At 47.3% G+C, this 23,470-nt stretch overlaps 1 protein-coding gene across 2 annotated transcripts in view; it reads right to left on the reverse strand.

The window, feature by feature from the left end:
• LOC146185778 (uncharacterized) overlaps nucleotides 1–23,232 on the reverse strand; it is a 122,884-nt gene extending 99,652 nt beyond the window's left edge. Inside the window, exons 1-3 of one of the 2 annotated variants that reach the window (XM_084606702.1) lie at nucleotides 23,162–23,232; nucleotides 21,139–21,429; nucleotides 3,965–4,172 (exon numbers count right to left, since the gene is read on the reverse strand). In XM_084606702.1, the coding sequence (XP_084462828.1) occupies nucleotides 3,965–4,172; nucleotides 21,139–21,307 (377 nt within the window). In that variant the 5' untranslated portion in view covers nucleotides 21,308–21,429; nucleotides 23,162–23,232. The other variant, XM_084606701.1, reaches the window with a different exon arrangement.
• Nucleotides 23,233–23,470: the final 238 nt, after the last annotated feature.

Here is a 23,470-nt window from a genome sequence, read left to right on the forward strand (position 1 = left end):
ATCAAGACGCCCGTGTGCTGTGCGATGTCAGTGCACGTTAAAGAACCCCAGGGGGTCGAAATGTCCGGAATCCTCCACTACGGCGTCTCTCATAGCCTGAGTCGCTTGGGGACGTTAATCCCACAAACCAAACCAAACAGAATTCACGAGATCTTGCCAGCGGTAAAAAGTTGGCCCGTCGACTCCGTGTCGGCAGCGGTGCCGCCCTTAATCTGCTGCGACAGCTTGCTGGAGCACATGAGGGAAGGAAGCACGAAATATCCGGGCAGATGTTGCATGCAAACCGCAACCAAGCAAAGATCAGTGACGCCTTGTTTGGGAAAGAAATTTAGTCCCTTGGCTGGACCCTTCTTGAAGAGGTAAAATTTTGGTTGCTGCTTTTCATACGCGCTATCGGTGTCGGTTGTTGAGCGAGCCGCAATTTCATTGTAGCAACAGAGCATAGTGGAAAAATTGATATTGCATTTAAATATGAAGTAACAGTACAGCTTCCCTGGGACTTTGTTTAAGTTGGGCTGTTACGTTCTTTCAAAACATGGTTTCATTTTCAGCGCATTTACGCTTCCCAAAATACGATGCTGCGGTACGTACTTCCTTGATGCCGCGACACCATATAATAATCGACTGTATCGGATTAAGTGACCTAGAAATGCCTGACTCGATTTAACGAAGTTCTCGATTTAACGAAGTATTTCGCGGATCTTCTCAACTTAAATAAAGCTTTAATTGTATATGATGCATATCACTTGGACACAACCAGATCCCCCCCCCCTCTCTCTCTCTCTCTCTCTCTCTCTCTCCGTCCGTCCGTCCGTGTCTGTACGTGTCTGTCTGCCTGTCCGTGTGTGTCATCTGCGTCAAGAGTGTGGCGCTACCATTTGCCGTACAGCGTTTCGGGGGATTTCACACGACTTCTCGTTTAATGTAGTACACATGTGCTAACAGAGCAGGAGGCTAACTCACGACAAGGATTCGAACCAACGAAATATGTGCCGAAAAAAGTTGAAAAACCAAGATTTTGGCAAATACGGCTCCTAGAGGCGGAGTGAAAGATGGATACTACGTGGAATACGCAAACACACACGCATCGAATACAAAAGAACTTGCCTTATGAGAAACTTCACTCGAAAATATTTCGCCTGCGAGGCTACAATCTTTTCGCATTCAATCATTCATGCAAGTAAGCAGGCTTAACTGTCGCTGCTGATTTTTTGCTTTCGTAAGCCTAAGGTGTAGACGGTATTGAATTATACTATATAAATGACTAATGCTCGGAACAATTAAGTACCAGGGGAAATGAGTCAGTTGAAAAATGAAGGGAACGGCGAGACATTTGGAGATGAAGACATTTAAGTTGTATTTTTCGTACCAGAAAAAAAAAAAAAAGAAAGCGAAACTAGGAAGCTATTCTAAACATATTCTTCTGTAAGCTATAAGTCACATAAAAAATATCCGGAAAATTTTCATGACCATTGAGCTTTTCAAGACACCACAGTTCCTACACTGTTATTTTTTTTTTTTTTTTCGTGTTGCAAAGTTCAAGTTACTTAGCGTGCCGTGCCTGTTTTAATATATTTTTTGTGCTCGGCTAACGAGCAGTTCTTTCTGTTGCTGCAAATAAAACTTAGCTGCAAGTTGCCGCGGGCATCGTCATTTCTTTTTCTGCGTCGTTGTATTCCGCAGTACGCGTTTCCCAAGACTGGAGATATGTTGTCCGCACGTCGCGAGGCGACTACAAGAGGCCGGTTCTCCCGACTATCACTCGCAATGCTTCAACGACACTCCGTCGCTGTTCGCGCTGTTGGCGACACGTTCGCACTCGCTGAGCTAGTGATACCACCACAACGCAGCGAACGCTCGCTCCGAGGAAGAAAAAAGATGTGTCTCTCGGCTCCTATCGCCGCCGCAGGTTTGTTAGCGAAGTTTTATGCGGGACACTCGTCCTCCGAAATGAAGTGGGAGATAAAAAGTTTCAGAGTAAACGGAAGGAGGAAACGGCGGTATGCGGTGGCCGGCACCACGCAGTGTGTCACGCCGCGGCTGCTCGAGGAGAAAAAAAGGAAACAGCCCAGTGCGAAGAGCGTTTTTTTTTTTTTTTTTTCCAGCTTCCCGTAAAAATTGTGGGCGTCGGCGCCATTATCTGGGGACAAACGTTTCAACGACCGGCGTTACAGGCTGAAGAACTACCGCAGTTTCGCTGGAAAAATGAAGAAGGTATTTGGTGCTGAAAAGGAGCAGAAAAAAAGCCTCTGATAAAAAAAAAAATGAAGAAATAGGAAGAAATTGAGGCAGCTAGTGGAGGCGAAAGAGGGCGCCGGGGCGTGCGCCTCAGGCGGAGCCGCTTTACAGAATTACACCGCGTTAATGCGTGGATGTCGAGAAACGATTAATTGGGGCCAGCAGAATTGACAAGCACAGATGACAGGAGGGTCAGAACGAAGGCAGACGTGCGAACTTCAGTGAATAAAATCCGAGGTGAGTGAAATGTAGCAGGCCAGCTTTTTTTTTTTTTTTCTCTGCTTGCTTTTAAAATCCGCAAGACCGTTTGGAAGCGAAGATGATGTAAATGCAATCAAGATGGGAACTGAACATGCTCGCATTGTCGACCAAGTGTCAAAATCAGCGGCAGGAGCCCAGCTGCATTACGCACCGCAGGTCACACTTTGACAGCCTCTGATACGCTTTCCCTCTCTGCAGCCTTAAGCAACCATCTGTTGTGTGCTTCCATATTGTTATAGCTCTTTATCCTAAAGTCAAACCCCGCTCTGCTCCCTGGACGTCTCTTGTATGTTAGCCGAACCATTCCCACTTCCACCTGGCCGCCTATCGTGAAGTGCAGTCCCCTTTCCAGGCGGTTTCACATTACTTCAATTTTCATCATACTCCTTATTTCTACCGTCCTTCTTCGAGTGCATAGAACGATTAAGTACAGTCGCAGTGCTGACAGAAGTAGCTCACACTGTATGAGCGCCTTTCCAAGCCCCGCCTTCTGTCCGGTGTCAGAGAAATGAGCGTATCCGTTTCGACCGAGGTGTTTCACATCCAGCGCGGACCACGAGTATTTCGATGCACTCAGCTATAGTGCCTTGCTTAAACGAAGCTATGGTTCCTAGTTCGCAGCGGCGTAGGCGGACAAAAATGGTTCTCGACAGGGAAGACGTGGTTAACAGCACCGACTGCCCCAAGAGGCATGCTTTCTCGCCACGTGGTGATTCTTGTCTCCACAGGAAGAAAAATTAGGGGCGAGGTGGAGATGCGCCGCAATGTTTGCCGAACGCTTGTTTAGTAGCACCTGGGGCCGGGTAGCACATGACCGCGCTGCCTTCGGCGAAATCAACGACGGATGATGCGCCATACAGTGGAGAACTCACGGGGGATGCCTCAACGTCTCCAAAGAGGCCAAAAGATGAGTAAACGGGGGCAAAGCAAATACATGGTATGAAGTGCGGCGAAAGTGTGTGTTGTGTGTTGTGTTGGGTTTTATGGCGCATAGGCAAGTAAGACCATCATGTGCCAAACTCAAGGTAAAGCAGCTCCTGTTAGAAATAAGTCCGAGTTTGTTTATCAGCTTTACTTCTTTAAAAAAATTAAAAAACCAAAAATAGAAGAAATTTCGACAATGGCATTCTCTCCTAGCAAGAGACTTGGATGAAATGGGATGTGTTTACTATAGAAAGACATAAATGTTTCCTCCTGATTTCCTCATATTTTATGCATGATATTAAAATGTGGTTTACTAGTCAGCTGTTCATTGCATATCTCACATGTAGGTTTTTCTTGTCCGAGGAGTATGAAGTTGTGTATGTGAGATGTGTAAAGTTGGCCCAGCCGACTACATCTGACGGCAGGTTTACACGGAAGCGACGTCGTGCACCTTCACGACTTGACCACATCCTGTAAGTTCCGTTTTCTCCCCTAGGGGAGCCTGCCTTGGACCAGGAGGAGTTCATGGCTGCGCACTCACCGTTCACGGCGCAGCTGCTGCAGGAGGGAGGCGAGGTGGCGCTCGGCGGTCGGCGAGGACAGTCGGGGCGCACTTCTCACGTAGGTCCTGCGCAGCCTGACTTCTTCTGCATGGCTACCGCCGCCGCCGGGCTTGCCAGTCGGAAAAATTTTCGAACTGGGGTCGGGTGCCGCCGCAAGCGCCGACACGTCCCGCGCACCGCAGCTGCCTGAAAATGGACAAATGGCAGAGCTAAGCTTAGCAGCTTAACGCATCAATCCGCGTGAGCCTACTGGCATTTGCAGCCAAAATGTGTGGAATGGTAGAAGGCTCCGGAGCTGGCTAGGCCAGGAGCGCAGACAGGCTTTTGAGCTGGTTTGGTTTGTGGGGTTTAACGTCCCAAAGCGACTCAGGCTATGACAGACACCGTAGTAGAGGACTCCGGAAATTTCGACCACCTGGGGTTCTTTAACGTGCGCTGACATCGCACAGCACACAGGCCCCATGCTTTTCGCCTCCACTGAAAAGCGGCCGCAGAGGCCGGGATTTTATCCCGCGTCCTTGGGAACAGTAGTCGAGCGCCGTAACCACTGCGCCACCCCGGCGGGGTGACAGGCTTTTGCTCTCTATCCCTGCTATTTCCCACTGCAAGGACGTATAGTGTAGTCCGAAAAGCCGTTCACATATGTGGCACAAGTTCAAATCTTGCCTTGCACATGTGCGTGCGCGGTCTTGCTTTGAGACTAACGTGTGCTCGAATGAAAGTTGATAAAAGATGACGACGCACAGAGCGAGAACTATAGTGGTTGTTTAACACGCGCGTTGTCAGGCTGCAGCGACAACAACGCACCAGCCCACAGTAGCCGAGATAAACAGGCGTTGGATATAGTATACCAAGCATGCTGCCTTATCTCGGAGGCCAAGTATAAGCATCGCCATCTGGCGAAGGCGTGACTGCCGAGCTCGGCCGCAGAGGCCTATGGGAGTGGCCCCTCTTGTCTGTTATGTTCCTCTACGGCGATGGCTTGGTTGCCTAATGCACCGTCCAGGGAAGCTGACCTGAGCGCTTCGCCGTGAGTTCGAATCATGTTCGCAGATGTATGTTATTTTCAGCATGAAATGTATATAGTAGTTCCCAATGTCGGCGGCAATGAGATGACGTCGAAACAGAACCGAGAGCCATCATGCGGGTACCACAGTCATCCGGGCACCGATCTTCATCTATCAGGGCACCAGAACACAAACATGCGGGCACTGAACAAGATTTAACGAAAAGAGTCTCTCAGCCTGCTGCCCAAACGAGTCATCACCTCACTGCGTTCTGGTTTCGAGGTCCAAATGCTGAAAGTCGCAAAACTGTCTCATTTCTCGGAGGACATATCAAACGCGCCGTGAGAGGAGACACGTGCGGCAGCAGAAATTAAACGCCCTCAGTCGCGGCACCCCATTAGGTCAGCACTGCTACACCTCTGCCGCACTCACCGCGTCGGCACTGCGCGTCCGCATGCATGCCAACGTCAGAGCGAAAGCGCACCATAGACACACAGAGCGCTCATCTCCAACGGCGTTTTCGAGTTTCGGTCCGCCGTGGTGCGTGAAGACAGTGAGCGTTCATCGCTGTTCATCAAACGCCCCCCCCCCCCCCCCCTTCATCCTCCTCCCGCAAGCCGCAAAGAATGGAGCGTCACAAATGGCGCCGCCGTCACAACCAGCGGTCACGACTGCGAGCAAAGGAGTCAGACTACAGGACAGCGCCGATATTAAAATCCCTCTTCATACATAATTTTTTTTTCTAGAATGGTTTTATTTATTATGCGCCCATCGCGTGTTCATGGATTCACACTTTGATGACGACCGAGTGGCTTCAGTTGCAATTTTAGCCACTGTACTTCAGTGCCTCAGGGGCTCATACCAGACATTCGGCGGAAGATAATCTTTCGGTCAGATCATGCGAGAAAATAATATTCGTGCGAACGAATTACAGCGCAATAAACCCCGTCGTTTGCATTGCTCCGCGTTCTGAGTTTCATCCAGTGATTGCCGTTACTATGCACGGTTTGCGGTGCGTACAACGAAAAAGCAAAAGAAAAAAAAAACAATGGGGAATGATAAAAACAAAATCACAAATTAAAAAAAGAACATTCGGTATCGCGTCAACCCTTAGATGGAGCATAGGCGTCTCCCAGGTATTTTTTTACAACGTTACCCGTTCCAATTACCTGTCTGGTTAATCTGATCTAACCCACCTGCGTTGAATAAAATGAAATGTCTCGTGCACACGAGCAGGTGATAGGGAATTTCGGTCGAGCCGATAGGTACAGCCTTTCAAGTCAGCTAGTGGACACAGGAGCCCGGGAGGCAATCAGTCTAACGCGTTCGAGATCTCAAAGCAGATGACGAGGAGGAAGCGCCGGCGACGACAGTTAACTTGGTGCCGCTCTTCCCTCCTCTTCCTCCTCCTTCTCCATCGTGGGACAGCACATAGTCGCGCAGTGGCGTCGAAAAAAGAAAGGGCGTGATCAGCCGGCGTCATCCGTTTCGAGGTCACACCGCTCGAGCGGCGATGTCAGGATGTGGCGGCTGCCTTTTGAAGGGCACGCCAAGGTTGCCCCAGCAACCGGGCCCCGGATAGCTGCCTCACCCCCCGCGAAGCCCCGCGTTCGGCCCGCGGATCAGCCCCCTGGGCTGGCCTCGGCGATGCGGCGCGCTGCCCGCGGCAGCGCTGCTGCAACTTCGTCGGGCGGGGATCCGCCCTTGCTCCAACGACCACCGGGTTCTAGAGCGCGGCACGCAACAGCACATGGTCCCACAAAGCCGTACAGTGCTGTGGAAGCCACTGTCCTAACCAGCCAAGCAGGGCATCGAATTCATTCAGCTGTACGCCGGTAAAAAATATCGAAGACTGACAGGCGCTTTCACGATATCGTGATTGTGCCGGCCAATCACGAGCGTCTTGCGTTCGAGCAGCGTGTACGATGCGACTACTGACTGGCTAGCGCCAACGCTGGCTCGTCCTTGCCTTTCGCGCTGTTGACCCATAACACAATGCTGCACGTTTTTAGTGGTCAGAACATGCGATCATAGCAGTGCCAGGCAGAGGCACACCCGAGCAGCACGCCGGCAACGCCGCCAAAGAAGTGACGGCGGGGGAGCGCCTCTGATCACGTGATTGCGTTGGTTCGCAAATGTCGCAGGCGCGGAATCGTTACCGTATTTGTCCAAGCCGTTTCGAAAACGCAAATGGCGAAACGGCGAGCCGAAATCAGAAAAGGCAGGATCCGCCACATGTGCTCTATATATGCAATGCTCCTGTTTCGCAAGCCGGCGCTGATTTGATTGTCTTGGCTAACACTGGGCGGCCGGGGACATGGCGAAACTGCAGAAGAGAATAGAATACGTGCGCAGCACGGGTTCTCGGTAACTTACACTTCGCGTGTCACATGCACTCGCTCTCGAGAGAGAGAGCAAGGCAGGCGAGAAAAGCTGATCAACGGGCGACACGCCGGCTTCAAACAACGAACCAATTTTAGATTTTACTTAAATGTACTGTCACGGTTACAAACTCCATACATGTCATGCTAAAACTGTCCGCTGTGGAGTCGTCGGCTCAATGGTCGGCTTTTCTGCTTGTACAGTGAAAGGCGTTTACATGCTGGCTGGCAGAGGTCTCTGTACAACTGTCGTCAGTGTCACGACATTGAGAACACAGATGACGCATGGTGACTGCACAAAAGATGCAAATGCCACGGCTTGTCAAAAGCGCCGTGTATGTTTGTGACGCGCCCGTACAATACATTAATTTTCATTTCACAAACCGCGTAAACATGCGTTCTTTAAAAGAAGTTTGCGTTTCACATCTTGGCTCCGTATACCCGTACACGACAGACACGGGCAGGGATGACCTCTCTGTACGCTACTCTTCTCATCACATTCAAATCCGTATAGGAATAGTTTTGCCCATGACAATGCGTTGAAAGTACGCGAGGGTCATTGGGCGTTTACCGCAACACAACACGCCTTCCGTGTCATGCGTGTACGCTCCGCGTGCAGGCAAGCAGGGGCGTCAGGTCACGACGTGTGAACATGCGCCAGCTAACGCCCAATGCGCTTTGCTAGACAGGCGTATACAACCCGGTCATCGCCAGTTCCGCACTGCTTTCATCCACGCAAACCAAGTCGGGCTCTGGCGCTCTTTAAATCTTTGCGATGGCCTCCCGTCGAAGGCTGTCAACGCCAGGGCTTCAGAAGCTGGAGTACGGTACTTTCATTTTAGGGTTTCGTGCACGGAAGAGGAAAGAATAGTAGGATGTTTAATGTACAGTATGGTCCACTGTTAAAGTAAACATCCCGCCACAAAAGTGGAGTCAGCCTTGCATCGTCTTCTACGGCGCTCTCCCGCTGCTTGCCTTGTGGAGGCGGAATACCTAGAATGCGAAAACTGGACTAAAATTATAAACTACATTCTACTTGCTGTAAGACGTTCTTTTTTTGTTTTTGTTTTTTTCAAAATATATTTATTTCATATATACTCTTCTGATGCATTTTGGCGTGTTACAGAGGTGATGGAGGAGACATCTGCTTCTAGTCCACTTTCTGCACTTATGACATTCTCCTGTTGCTGCAGTGTGACTGTGACAATGTCTAACCATCATGATGAATATGACTAGCCATAATTATGACCAATCATCACTATGACTATCCATGATAACGTCTAACCATTGTCATAGTCAACAGAAGTTATATTTATGATGTCAGTCATATATACATAATTAAGTCAAGGTTAGCACGGTTTGTCATAATCGTAGTTATAAAGTTTGTCATATCATAGTTATGTCATAAGTGCAGAAAGTGTCATAGTCATGGTGAGCAATTGCCAGTCAGGTATAACCAGTCACATTCATGGTTACATAATTAGTATATGACCATGACTAGACTGTCCAACTATAGTCATGGTTACTTTGACTATGACGAGCCACGATGTAAGTTTGAGTGATTATGATAACCATCTTACGACTATGACTAATGACGACTAACCATGACTATGAATATGAAGAACTGACTGAATAACCATGCCTATGATAATGGGTATGACTATGGCTCACCACAAATATAAACCGATGACTATCATTATACATTGTCTGGATAGTCATAATGATGGCTAGTCAGGATTATGGCTAGTCATAGTCCCAGTAATGGTTAGTCATAGTCATGGCGTATTCATATTTGGCCACTGTCATGGATAGCCAGAGTCATATCTACAGTGAGTCATGTTAAGTCGGAGTCTGTCATAATCTGTCTTCAGTAGTCATATTTACGATTAGTCATTGTCATTCATAATCATAGTCAAGGCTATTCATTCTCAAAGTTCGTCATAGTCCTAGTAACCGTTACTCATTGTCAATGGACGAGTAGATCTCTCCTCCATGTCCTCTGTTATGCGCAAAAATTGCACCAGAAGAGTAGATAATGAAATATGTTATTAAAAACACCAGCCCTCGATATATCAGCGAGCAGAATATAGTTAATAATCTTAGTTCAGTTTTGGATTTTAGGTATTCCATCTCCACGCACCAGGAGAGCGCCGTAGCAGACGACGCAAGGCTCACTCCACCCTTCGCATTCACTGCGCATGTGCCTATAGTGTTTCCGATTCTCGCCGACTATCGAAGGGTGGGGGAGGGGGGGGGGGGGGGCGGTTACGCTGCGGCCACGCGGAGGGGTGTTCCCTTTAACAGTGGGCCATACTGTATACTTCAATGTCGCTAAATATCGTACTATCGGGTTCTGCTCCCATAAAAATTGTCGTCAGTGTCCCTTTAAGGAATGTGATGTGGTTACGAACTCAAAATGTTAAAAAAAAAAATACGAAAAACGGAATTGCCTTTTAAGTTTGAAAACACCGTGAAAGGGGGAAATACGTACACGCGAGAGACGATTTTGCTAGGCGCTATTCGGATTCCGGGGTTTAACCTGGTTGGACCGGTGGATGAAAGCAAAGTTTTAATTACCCGCGCCAGGGCACTAGGAGTGTGACGTCGCTATCTGGCGGGCCAATGAGAAGTCAAGCACAGGCAAGATCGTTTCTCGACTCTGATGATCGTACAAATGGTTTCGCACTAAAACACATACAAGGCGTCGTGTAACGAACAATCCTTGCTTATAATATTAGCACTCAGTAATGCTACATACAGCCTGTAAAAGCTATAGCTAGCAGCCACACAAGCGAGCATAATCGCGGACGCATAAGATAAAATAAATTCCTACTCGGGTCTATACAGTCTTGATACAGCACTTGGCCTGAATACTTCGTATAGTAAAACAAGCATCCTCATTTTGAACATCTTTTTTACCTGTATCAAAACAGAGCAGAATGCGAGTGCAAATCGAGAGACCAGAGTACAGAATTCTTGTTTTTTTTTCTTGATTTTTTTTAAGGGGGGGGGGGGGGGTGAGGAGTATTTTTTTTCAGCAACGTAATTTGATATCAGCGAATATTTTGGCACGGAATGTGAAATACTCTCTTGTGTGCTTATAGAGATATATCAAAAGTTAATGGTGTCATTGGCCACGCCAAGAAACTCATCTCCAAAATCAATTTTCCACCACATTTATTGCTACTATTTCGTCCTCGAGCGCGAAACCTAGGCGTCTTTTTATGCCCTATTTTTGTACACTTAGAAAACATTCTACATCCCAGCGGCCATTTGATACGAAATGTTCTGCGAGCTGTACTGCGTTCTGCTTTTCACCACGTTCTGCGTTGAGAACAGCTTGAACTCCGCGCCAAGCCATCAGCTTGGCGCACTGGTAAGTACAACTTTTCAGACGGCGAATTTTAGGGCAATCTGTGGATAAACCAGCGTTTTTTGTTTTGTTTTTTTATGAAATTTGCTTCAGGCGCAAGTTTTAAGTAAACGCCTCCCCCCCCCCCCCCCCCCCTCCCAAAAAAAAAAGAAAAAACTAAGCCCCCAAAAGCAGAAGCTAAACCATTGCACATACTACTTGGCATACTTAGTATGGAGATAATGCAAGTACAGGATTCTGGGACACCTGTTAATTGTGAGGCAACTCCTGGATAATATAAAATACTGTTATGCACATGTTGATGAGAATGACATTTTGATGGAATTCGCAAATGCTGATGAGAATCTCGACTTCCAACGCGTGGCAAAAATTTCACTTTAAGCTTTTTCCTGCGCTCGCAGTGAGTACTTAAAGCTGCCTTAAAGAAACAGCGGGGTGTTGCAAGGCCAATGTCGAATATTGTATGACACTATTATGAACATATAAATATACATAAATAGTCTCAGTTTCCGATGTGTATATAGCATAATTTGACTTCTGAAGTTTCTCCTCCGATCACAGCAAGTCAGACTGCCATACAAGAACGAATGGGGCACGTTTTTGAAATTGACAGCAAGAATTTGTAAGCCTTCTGAGGGAATATCTGAGAATGTATTGATCTTTATCACTAAGTTATAACATGTATGAGAAAACTGAGTTTTAAAAAATTCCCAAGAAAGGCGCAAACTTTCTGGGTGCGGGTAGGTGCTGATAACGCGTACCATCCAATCCTGGAAATGGAATTTGAGGATCTTGTTAATTAAAACTTATTTTTTTCGTAACGTCTGCATGCCTTTAGTTAGAAGTCGTGATGTAGAACACGGATTTTGCTCTGGCAAGCATGTCATCATCCCGAGTACTTTCGTTTGCAATGTGGCCGTCATCAGCCAAGTCACTGCAGATATAGCCAACATGATCGAGGGTAACCGGCTTCGTGTCAGCCAATCAAGGGCAAAAATAAAAGAAACACTTGACTGGTTGTGACAACTACTAGCTCTATCGTGAACCAGCCGCTCACGTATACCTTTCTCCAAGAGAGACGTCGGTAGAGAACTTCTCACAGCGCTCCTGGGCAACGGCCTCTCTTCGGGGATATTTTATTATGCAGTGCTGTTGGGTCAGCTTCAGCCACTCTCATATTGCCAACAATTCATTGTGTCACTCGTATAGACCACCTGTTATCTTTTCCGCGCCACTACGAGCCCGACTCAACCCAACCTCGTCCTATTCAGTACATGCAGCTATTTATCTCTGTAATCTGCAATCCACTCAGCCCTAAAAATGGTCATCGTGCACTCAATTCCTGGATGGACACCGCGAGCAATCACCGATAATGGTTAGTCGTCTCCGTAACTTGGACATGGCATCCGGTGCGGTCACTTAAACGACTTCATTACTACCAAGTCCCGTCCGACGCAGGTCGTTCGCTCGCGGTGGGTGGTTCCTGCGCCGGTTGAATTATTGCGAGTCGTTAAACGTTTCGATACGAAGCGGTCCCGGCCCATGTTACCGGGGGCCCTGGAGATTGTACGCGAAGTCCTACCACGAGCCTCCCGCAAGAGAAGCGCACGCATACCCGTAAACAAAAGGCGAGAGCCTCCGCACCGAGCCCGCAAGGTTCCTTGAACCGCGCGCCCGAAACGATTAGACGCAGTGCACTGCGGGTTCCAAGCATGGAGCGCGCTACGCGCTTACAAAACCGGATCGGCCGCTAAAGAAGAACGATCAAAAAGAAGAAAAAAAAAAGGAATTGCAAAGAGGCATAAATGATAGGAACGTCGGAACTGGTTTCCGATCACCACGCTTCCTCATCTCGGAGGCAACAGGAAATCGCTGAGCGACAAGAAGAAGAAGCAGCGCCAGCAGGCAACGCATCTCGAACGGAAACCATGCAAGCTCCAGAAAGTTGGGAGGGACGGGAAAAAAATAAGCTGGCAGGCTGGCGCAACGCAACAAAACCGCGCGGCAGCGCGACTCCGTATGCACGCCCGGCCGCTCATATGCATGTGTACGCGCCCAGCGGGTCCACTGAGGCGTGAGGCGCGCCCCACCAGCACGAAGTCTTCCCTGCCTCTCTCGCACGTGCTCTTCGTCATCGCGTATGTTGTTCTCTCGGTGCAACTGCAATTAGGATGGGGTTAATGCAAGCCAAACCCAATTGGTATGCGCAGCCACGCACTGCACCGCCACCTTGCGGCGTCTTCTTATACATACGCGAGCTCGCAAAGCGGCACTGTCCAGGAAATGACCGCGCGGGTCGCGTGCGTTGTGCGCGTGAAAAATGCGCCGAATGATAAATCGTGGCGACGCTAGGGGCGAGCTGGAATGCACGAATTTATGGTTAAGAGGCCTGGGGCTATTTAGATCACTCCTGGGGGATACGTACAGCCTGATCCGCATGTGCATACGGTCCGCAGCTATAGAGCACGGTGGCTGATCATGAATGAACGCGGAGGTACAGTGTCGCATTAGAACAGTTCATGGCACAGGCATTATCCCCGTCATGCCAGTGCCACTGCAGAACTGATGGTTCGGGGAAAAAAAAAAAAAAAAAAAAAGGCGATTTATCCAGCGCTGGCTTCGCCTGTCGGTGCACTGGCTCTCTATATAGGCTCTAAGTCGGGCGGCAGCATGCTGTGCACACGGCACAGGTTTGCGATGCCAGCTCAAAAGATCTCACTTAAAGCTCTGCTCGTTTGCACTGGCATAATTGCCGAGACAGGGAGGCCGGACCCCACTAGCCACGTGGTGTATCTTATACGCTCCCTGACAGCTCAATGCAACAGTGCAGTGTCCTTGACGACACGAGACATATTCGATGCAGCATTATATATATATATATATATATATATATATATATATATATATATATATATATATATATATATATATATATATATATATATATATATATATATATATATATATATATTATATATATATATATATATACATATATACACACACAGTTAAACCTCGTTACAAGAGACACTCAAGGGAACCCAAAAAGGTGTCTCTTAATTGTAACCAAGGTCTCTTGCAACCAAAAATTCCTATCAACTCGTATGTGTGACAGTTTAGATTCCCTTATCTAAATTCTGTTCCGTATCAGTCTTGTTTTGTTGCAATATGTCAGGAACCAAGGAGTACCTCCTTTTGACTGGGAAGTCAAAATGTCCCTATTGTTTCAGCCACTGTCGTCCCATTCCTATGTGACTGAAACAACAGGGACATCTTGACTCCTCAGTGAAAGGAGGCACTCCGTCTTGGTTCCTGACATATTGCAACAAAACAGGACACTGATATGGAACGAAATTTAATTAAGGGAATCTAAACTGTCGCACATACGAGTTGGTACGAGTCAGCTGCATTGCATGAGTGTACCTGGGTTAATTGTGTCTGTTATAAATAGTAAAAAAAAATTACTTTAGGGACCTGGAAAAGTTGCCCTTAGTAACAGAGTGTCTCTTGTAACCATGTCCCTTGTATGCAATGTTGTTAACATGGCAAACATAGGAATACCAACCAAACCATTTTCAAGTGTCTCTTATAACCGAGTGTCTCTTGCAACCATGTCTTTTGTAACGAGATTTTACTGTATATATGTCTACAGCTGGTCCTTTTGTATAACATTTTGCAAGAAACTTCAATATCGAATCCATTCGGGGCAGCTGTTGAAAGACACTATTTATAATCGCTTCGTTGTTATGTACATGTCGTCATGCGCTGTAAGAAAAATATACCACAAGGAAATATAAGGACATATAGCCACAAATATAATGTTGAATTTGAACTTCAAAAAAAAAAAAAGAAAAAAGAAAACTGGCGGGACTCACAGTGGCACCTTTTGCTAGGGGACGAACAGTTGAACCCCTAACAGTTAGACCCTAAAAGAAACGATTGCCAGTTGCAGGTTAGTTACTCCTCAAAAGGGCTAACCTCTCTACTCATTTTCGTCCCTTTTTTTTTTTTTTTTTTCCTTAAAGTGCGTACCTGGAGCTGTTTTTGCGTTACCATATTCGAAGCTTGGCCTTTACGAGCATACTGTAAGGCTAACATTACACTGCGCTTGAGCAGGTGACAGGCCCTCGAGAGACATTTTATCTTAACAGCGTGCTGGTGCGGCTAAAGACATGGCCCGGGCGCATATATGAATATATCTGCACCGCGCGGCGATTTCAGTGTGGTATTCAATGTGCTTCTGCAGTGAGATTAGGCAGAAGCGCCTTTGACAAAAATTGTCGTTCGACAAATACCGCAGCAAAGAAATCGATAGACACGGCAGCTGGCGAAAGTGCAACCGCGGACCTGGATAGGTCAGCATCGTTGCTTATACGCTGTGAATCGCCAGACACATAACTTTTATTCGTTCCAAAGTTGCGAATAATTCGAGCAGAACGCCAGCATTGGAAGTATTGCCGTATACGGGCGCAGAGGATTGTCACTTGTAGCGCCGCAATCAAAAGCGCCGGAAAGCGCGTGGACAATCGCGCAACAAGTGCCTGCTCTCCCGAAACGCATCTGATTTTATGGAGACACTCTGCCAGCCTTGCACATGAACGATGTTCTCCGGAACAAGTTACAGCACCGTAACAGAAGTTCTCACGAGGCAACAAATCATTCTCAACGGTTCGGAATGCCAGCGTTCAATGCAAACTAAAGGGTTCTCTTTTTTTTTTTTTTTTTTTTTTTTACTTCTCTCTCTCTTCAGCATGGCTGGCCCGTGCGTAGCAGCTCGCCGCTCACAACGAAACCCCACCTATGACTGTCAAGTGATCTAGTGACAGAAACACACATCGGTACTGAAACCGCGGTGTAAGAAGCAATCAGCAGATGATGGCAGCCGCATAGCTCGATAGTTCGGTCACGGCAGTTACGCATCCTTAAAAGACTGACGCTGAAAGTGAATGAGGAATGATGCCACGGGGGAGCAAGTATGAAAAAGACCCGGAATAAACGCCTCTGCACTAATCGGGCAAGAACGCCCTCAGCGTGCCATACCGCCTTCCCACTAGGAGCACGGTCGCGCGCCTACAAGCGCATAATTACGCGGTACGTGTACGGAGATGAACATCGCCGCGATAGAAGCCAACGGGAAAGAAAGTGAGGTCGGTCGAACCGGCCCCGAAGGTCAGTTCTTTCACTGGGCGCGCGCCGAGGTTGAAGAGGGTCACCGCGGGCTGCGGACTCGTGTCAACGACCCGCCCCCAACCGCGCGGCGGCAGCACAAGCATGCACGCAGAATGGACCTCAACAGTTGCTCACCGCGGCAGGCAAAGACAAGATTGTGTAAAGGCTTCTACAGCAGTGTCTGGGCCTGTTTATGCGCGACCTATGTTATCTTGCGCCCGAGTGTGTGAGGCGAACGCCCAGAGATCTTTGAGAAAGCTGACTGTGCCTACTGCTAATTAGGGGGTCGTGCGCGCACGTTCGCTGAACTGGGGAAGGCCTTTCGCGCTGATGGTGATAGTGTTATAATTATGATGTTGGTGACGGTATACGTACTTGCGAGCTACATATCCACGTATGATCAAACCAGCCGATAAGAATGGCGTATGGCTTCAGCAGTGGAGGGCTCCGGATAACTTCAACTACCTGAACAGTACATGGACGTCTTTCATTTCGCCTCCATCGAAACGTGGCCGCCGCGGCCGGGATCGAACTTGCGTCCTCGGATTCAGCAGCCCCACTCCTCCACGGACCCGAACAGGAATGGCACGTGCACACTGCCTGGACCACTTGCATAAGAAATCTGTAGTCAGCTTCTCTACAAGGCTTGTTTTCCAACCAGAAAGTCTTTTTACCAGACTTAACCCAGACTACACTCTCGCAGTCTTTGTTGAAACGGAAAGAGGCAGACGCCTCTTTATGGCGAATTTGCAATGGCGATTCGCGAAAGTGTGGCAGGGAAGGAGCGAGACAAATGGGCCGATACATATCAAGCTCAAGAAGCAAGGTGCTGGACAATACCCACCCACTTCATCCTCTTTTTTGCATATAACAGGGTGGCATTCAACCATTGTGCATTCTCAACACCTATCCTTGAGTCATCTTGCAGTCAACTGGAGGCATTCTAGAGTTTACTTAGAAACGGTAACTTGATTCTGTTCGTTTCTTTTTCTTTTTCAAATAATGCGAGAGTGGCGTCTGGGAACGAGACCTTTTGGTAGGAAAACGAGGTTTGCAGAGAAGCTGACTTACAGATTTCTGCAAACGCGGTCCCTTGTCGTGCCCATCTCCTCAACAAAGCCTAGCAGCAGTCCGGTACGCTCAGTACATCCCGGCCTACGGGATGTAATGAGATAAGCATCACGCGATACGCACTTTGGGCAATGATTTCAGCACTTGGAGTGGAACAGTTTGCTGGGCAGAATGTTCTTTACGCAGGCCTGCGGCTTTAAAATATAGATGTCGGAAATCAAGCACCGCTATCATGCTGGATGTGCCGGACGAAGATAACCGGCGAGTCCAGCGCGTTCTAGCAAGGCAACGCGGACGTTCAGAGTACGCAAAGCTCACATCTTCCCAGGATGCAGTTTTGCGTCTAGCATACGCCTAATGTATACCTCACAAAGTAAAGAAAGAAAAAAAAAAAAAAAGCCCCGAGGCACTGAATCGTGCACTACTTACATGCAGAATCGGCAAAGCAAACAGGCTGACTGTGATGAGAGAGCACAGCTCTCATGCTTGTAGATATCAAAAAGAGCAAGCATGCTTTGTTATAGCGAGTTATTCGGATAGTCAGACAAGCAGTCCGATTGCCACACAGTCGGCTGGGCGAACGCAATCGGAAACCTAGGATTACCCCTTTCACACGTAGCGAGAATTAGCCCACATCAATGGCAAGAGAAGGTATAGGCACATGCCCGCCGCAGTCAACTTCGGGATATCCTTTCAAGCCAAGTTCCAATATGCTATATAGGCTCCGCAAGGCACATCAGACACGCAAAAGACAGCGGCCAGAGTGTTTTCCAAAACTTCGGACCGGGAGGTTGCGCACGTCTCACCAAACTAACCAAAAAATATCTGTCGCCGAAGTCCTCTCAACGTATGAAGCCCTGCGGCGAAGCCATGATTTCCCCCACACCACTGGCGTTAAATATACCGGGGCTGTCAATGTACGTGTTATATTAGTGCACTCAGTCCCTAGAACACCTGATCGACGCGGTGCACTCAATCCGACCGGTAATTAACGATCAGTAATGACATCGCCTTTCAGCTCCAAATTCGTATCCGAAATGCTAAGGCTCAGAAACACCGCGCTGTTGGAGTTTCTTAATGTGATAGTTGAACCGCTTGGCTGCAAAGCGGTTTTTAGTCCAAATGGAAATGAAAGCCTTTGGTTGAGAACACATTCGACTGACACGGGTCCTGATTCCCAAAAGGCGCCCTACAGCTCAATATATGATACAATGTGGCAGGTCCCCACTTCTTTACCTCAAAGGTACGAACCGGCTCGTCCATGTTTGCAATTATAGGTGCTCTGAGAATGATACAAACACGAGCCACGCATTAAATGTTTACGCGTGCTACAATCAAAGCGCGATTTCCCACAATTACCGACGCCTGCAGCGCTGCAACGACTCCCGCGACCGAATCGGGGGCTCAGAAGTGCAATAATGCGAGCTGCGATTATTCTAATTCCGCCGACTGGTACAAACAAAAATGATAACGCGCCACTAAACAATGCACCGGATATGGGAGTGCCGACTGTGAAAGCAGCGACTTCACTAGGCCTGAAGTTTCTCAAGGACCGCAGTACATTCCACCGAGATGCGACATAATCCGGCACTCGCATATGACGTAACAGTAAATGAACAAAAACGCGCACTCACGACATGCAGAATCCGACGAACCACGAGCGAGGATAATACGCTTGCCCGCAGTGCACCGGTACCTAGCGGCAGAGCCAAGCGCTGAGGGAAAGGCCGCGTTCGGCGCCGCCAAGCTACCCGCGAACCCATGCGAGGACGGCTTCGATCGGTGTATGACGAAACAGATGGGGAGGAGAGAGGGGCAACGAGAAGCGCTTTTCTATTTCCCGTTCCGCGTTACGAGCACCGTGGTTCGAGCGTATCCCGGGTTCGAGGTTGCGCAGAGAGCGAAAGCCCGCGGCGTTTCGGCGACACGAGTACGTGGGCCGCAGCTGGCGATTGCAAGAACTGCTTAATCTAAATTAGCGCGGTGAGTTCGACGAAGTACCCTGTGCCGCGTAGGCTGTGAACAGGCTTGGCCAGATGGCTGACGCGGGCGTAACGCACTCAACGCAGATTAGCGTGCGCCAGCATCGGGAATGTGAGCAAGAAATTTTACATAGAGAGACCCTGGTGAACCTCAGTATTTTCATTAAAAAAAAAAAAAAAAAAAAAATCTAAGAAATATACGGGTCTAACGAGACAGCTAACCCCCCCCCCCCCCCCCCCCCCTCCTTTACCGCTTTCCCTGTCGGCTTTGCTATTATCTACTGTGTTCATAGCTAAAAATGCGAGACTTCGTAAAAAATTGGAGAAAAAACCGAAAATCGCATAGCAGCTTACCTAAGCACACAAACAAGGCTTAGATAGGGCAAATCCGTATAAACCTGTTTACGTCAATACACACCATGGGGTATAAATTGAAAGCCCACAAGCCTAGCTTGACATGAGCATGCAAGGATGGAGAGATGAATATCTCATTAGGATAGATGTATGAAAGAAGTCAACAGTCGCATTAAAACTAGGGAAAGCATTCCTTTATGCTTCATTAGGTTTACGCGACTATTGGTTTTCCTACTCTTTGGAAACAAGATAATGTAGAGCATCACATTATTCCTGACATCCCCCAAAATGCAGGAAATCTTTTCAGCTGAGTTTATAAAAGAAAAATAAAATTCCATCAGCTCAGCATGGCCACTGAAGTCTGCAGTGCGGCGTTCAGATCCTTCTGTGGTTCTGCAAAATATCATGGTCCCAGCAACATGGTTGTGACAAATATAGCGGTAAGTCGACAAAAAGGTCATATTACTGAGACGCACTACACAATTTAAAAAGATCAACTGAATGTTTTCCTTCCTGATTACTTCCACATTGCAGGGTGACATAATGTGCATACATTCTTGGAATAAGTAGACATTAGACATAATGAAAAAAAATTGCATTTCACTGCAATTGTAGCCTGTTGCTATGCTTGAAAGTAAGACAAACCAGTTATGTCCCATTACGACAAGTCAAAAGTTCCCAAGCCAAAAGGTTTGCTTAGAGCCATGTAGTGGGGCATTTGCAATGTCCTCAAGCCGCAACATTTCTATAGCAGGTAGGAGAATTATCAGTTCCACCTCTGGTAGCCTTGAGAGCATGATAGACATCTCAAGCAGATCCTGTGGATTGGAAGCTTTTGAGATACCCTGCACATAGGCCTGCTTTCTAGAGAATACAGGCCTACATGAAGGATATGCAGCAACCTCCTTAAAGAAATGTCTATATTCTCTAGAAAAAGAAAACATACAAGAAATTCACTTGTCCAACCACAATCTGTGCTCACTGATTTGTTAAAGCATTAAAAGAGTTGCACTTAGCAGCATGAATGAAATGAAAAGCTGAATGAAATGTGAAAACAATTACATATGTGTAAACAGTTACTATAGTAGTGCCTGCTACATTTCCTAACATTAAAATAAAAGCTAGACAGGTGTGACAGCACAGTCGTTAATGCACTTGCCAGACAAGGCTTAGTTCTGCCATAATCTGTTGGTAGTCAGCGCCTGTCCTGTTGTTGTTTGTTTGTCCGTGTCCATTCACACTGTCGATTATTAGCAGTGAAACAAGTGTATGAGATTTCCACTTTCTTAAAATATGGCTCCACAATGTGTTTCACCTTACTTGATACAGACTAATATAAATGTGTACTTCATATGTTAGGGGCAAACTATTTTGCAAAAGTGCTTCAATCAATTATATATCTTCCCGGCCAGCTGACTCAATCTAAAAAAAATGTGGTCTGCAAATATATAGCTTCCTTTATGAAAGGCATTTGCAAAGAATGAAAAGAAATGCCAACTACAGTTAGATTTGCTAGGACCTAATTGTTAGCAACTGCTTGCTCTACTCTAATATATAGCCATTACACTATCAATTAAGTCTGTTTAAAACTTGCTGACACTGTCAGTAGCATAGCACATCTTGTGCTCTGAGACCCTGTGAATTAATGCTGCCTTATGAACTGCACTATCCTTTCCAACACCAACAACTATTTCTGGATAGATGATAATACTCCAGCCGTTACATATAAATAAATGCCAGTAGGTGTTCTAATGAGAAAGACAGCATTACTGCAAACAGCTGAGAATTCAAAGGAACTGCAGAGTCCGAACTTACCATCATGGAGACTCCACTGAAGAGCAGAGCGTCGAGGCGTTTCATTGCGATGGTCCATCCCCTCCAATACAGGAGATGGGTCCAGTACATCAGCAAGAGTCTTTGGTGAGCAATCAAGGAAGCCAGGAGTTGGTGGCCGCTCAGTAGTTTTCAGTCCCATGGTCCGCATGGAAGAAGCTCCTTAATAAGGCACTGTTTCTTCGTTGCAAAAAAGTGTCCACAGGAATATATGTTTTGAAGCAGCCCCCATCTTGGCGGAATGCTGATCTAACATTCAGTAGAATGCTACTCCTGAAAGTAACAAAATTGGGAGGGATAATATAGCATTCATACAATCACAATTAGAACTGTAAGCTGCCTGTGTTGAATTGAAGCAGACACTGTTTGCTATGAAGCCAGTGTAGTTATCTTCAGTGTGTAAGAATATCTTATCAACCATAAAAACTGATGGACATTGATCAGGCCACTGCAAAGCTGATAAGTCTGCCTCTTCACATAATAAACATAACTGCTAAGGATGCTCACACTTTTTCTTTCAAAGAAAAAATGAAGTTTTCTGAAAACTTTAAGTGAAGAAGATAGTGCATTACCAATTTAGCTTCACATTTGTCAAAATTACCATCATTTCCCCTTGAAGAAAAACCTTCGATAAAAAAGAAAGGGAAGCTTTGGAAGCCGAGAGATATGACGAATGGTCTGAGGACGTTTAGTAAATTATATATGGCGTACCAAACTATGATAACAGCTTACTACTCCTGGGATGCAGCCACAAAGGAGTAAAAGTAGGTGTAGAATTGCGACATGTAAACATCATAACAATGGAAGCGATACCCTCGCAGTTTGCTTCAAAGCCAATCAACTCTGCCGAGAGACAATGCTCATGCTCACAACCCTCACTGAAGCAGCACTACCTGCAGCGACAGATAAGATCCAATAACAGGTGTCCAATGCAACACGGGTAATGTCGTATTCATATTACAAGTATTAGTCATATCATATTATAAGGATAATATCTGCACTATTTCAAATTACTAGGATTAAATGCGGACGGACCAACTGACTGCTATGTAACAGCCGCCCAATGATCGTACTATATTGCGCTGTGCGAGGAGTAGGAAATTGTTCCGGCGCGCACAAACTTGAGAACAAAGCGACATATTCTGTAGGACGCCCGTACGCCAGACGGAGGCGTACGTGTTCACAGGGCACAGATCAATAACGCGGAATTCCCAGCTTTTGTGTATCATACTGCACTTTCCACTGTTCAATATACTGTTTGCACAAGTGAACCAGCTCGTTCTTCAAAAACGTGCGAGCAACCGCCTGCCTGTGATCCAGACTTGCAAAGTAGTTGAGGTTTAAACACGGCGCACATTACGCGATAATTCTAAAGTGCACTTTTTACATTGCAGCGCGGGCTTCCTGCCAATTTCCGAGTGCTCACCGATTCTACTGGTAAGTTTTTCACACAGCTGCACAAACTTGAGAAGATGCGGTGCAAGTTCGCAGTGCCCCTAGGAGTTCAACGCACGCCAAAAACGAGACGGCGCAAAGTACGAAAGAAGAAAAACGTACCGCGTGTCTCGGGCAATCGAGCGTCGCGAAGACAGCAGGCGTCCCGCGCGACTGCGGTGCCATCCGATCTGAGTGCGACGACTCTCGTCGCCCTGAAACTGCTCCTTCCTGCTCTCTGAGGGGCACTGACAGGTCGAGTGGAAAGGCGGAAAGCGAATTGACGGACGACCAATCAGCCGGCAACACCCTTCGAGTCACACGTACAGTCTAGCAGAGTCCGCGTACAAGCGGCGATCGAATGTAACGCCGGATGAAGAAAACTGGCAAGGATGCGTTTCTTTGGACAGTGACAGTGACAAGGTGCAAAAGGAGAAGTGAACATTTGCTAGGCTTCGCGTTGGTCATTCCGAACTAATGCAACGAAAATGAACGCTAAGTCAGTACAAACAAGTGTACTTATGCCGCCACTTCCTCTTTCGCATGACGCGAGGGCAGCTAACAAGCTTACTTGCTGGTGTGCGTCGACGGCGTTGAGCAGTGTCGCGGGATTCAACGAATGAAACAGCCAGCGCCTTTCGCATGGCGCCATCTCAGTTTCAAGAACCCAAGCAGCCTTTGGTTGCCATAACTACGTTTGTCAACCAGACCAGTTTCGGTTCTGACTGGTTTTGGTGGCACACGGCACCTGTACTTGCATGCGTACTGTCCGTGCATTTTACTAATGCGGTATTTTGCAGCTGACATTTACAAAATAGTCTGCAAATTTAATAAGGATTTTACTGACACTATCGGAATCATCAGCACTTTTGTTGTGCTT

The sequence above is a fragment of the Amblyomma maculatum genome, chromosome 6 (genome assembly GCF_055883805.1).
Source record: "Amblyomma maculatum isolate TAMU_Amacu chromosome 6, ASM5588380v1, whole genome shotgun sequence".
Lineage (NCBI taxonomy): Eukaryota > Metazoa > Arthropoda > Arachnida > Ixodida > Ixodidae > Amblyomma > Amblyomma maculatum.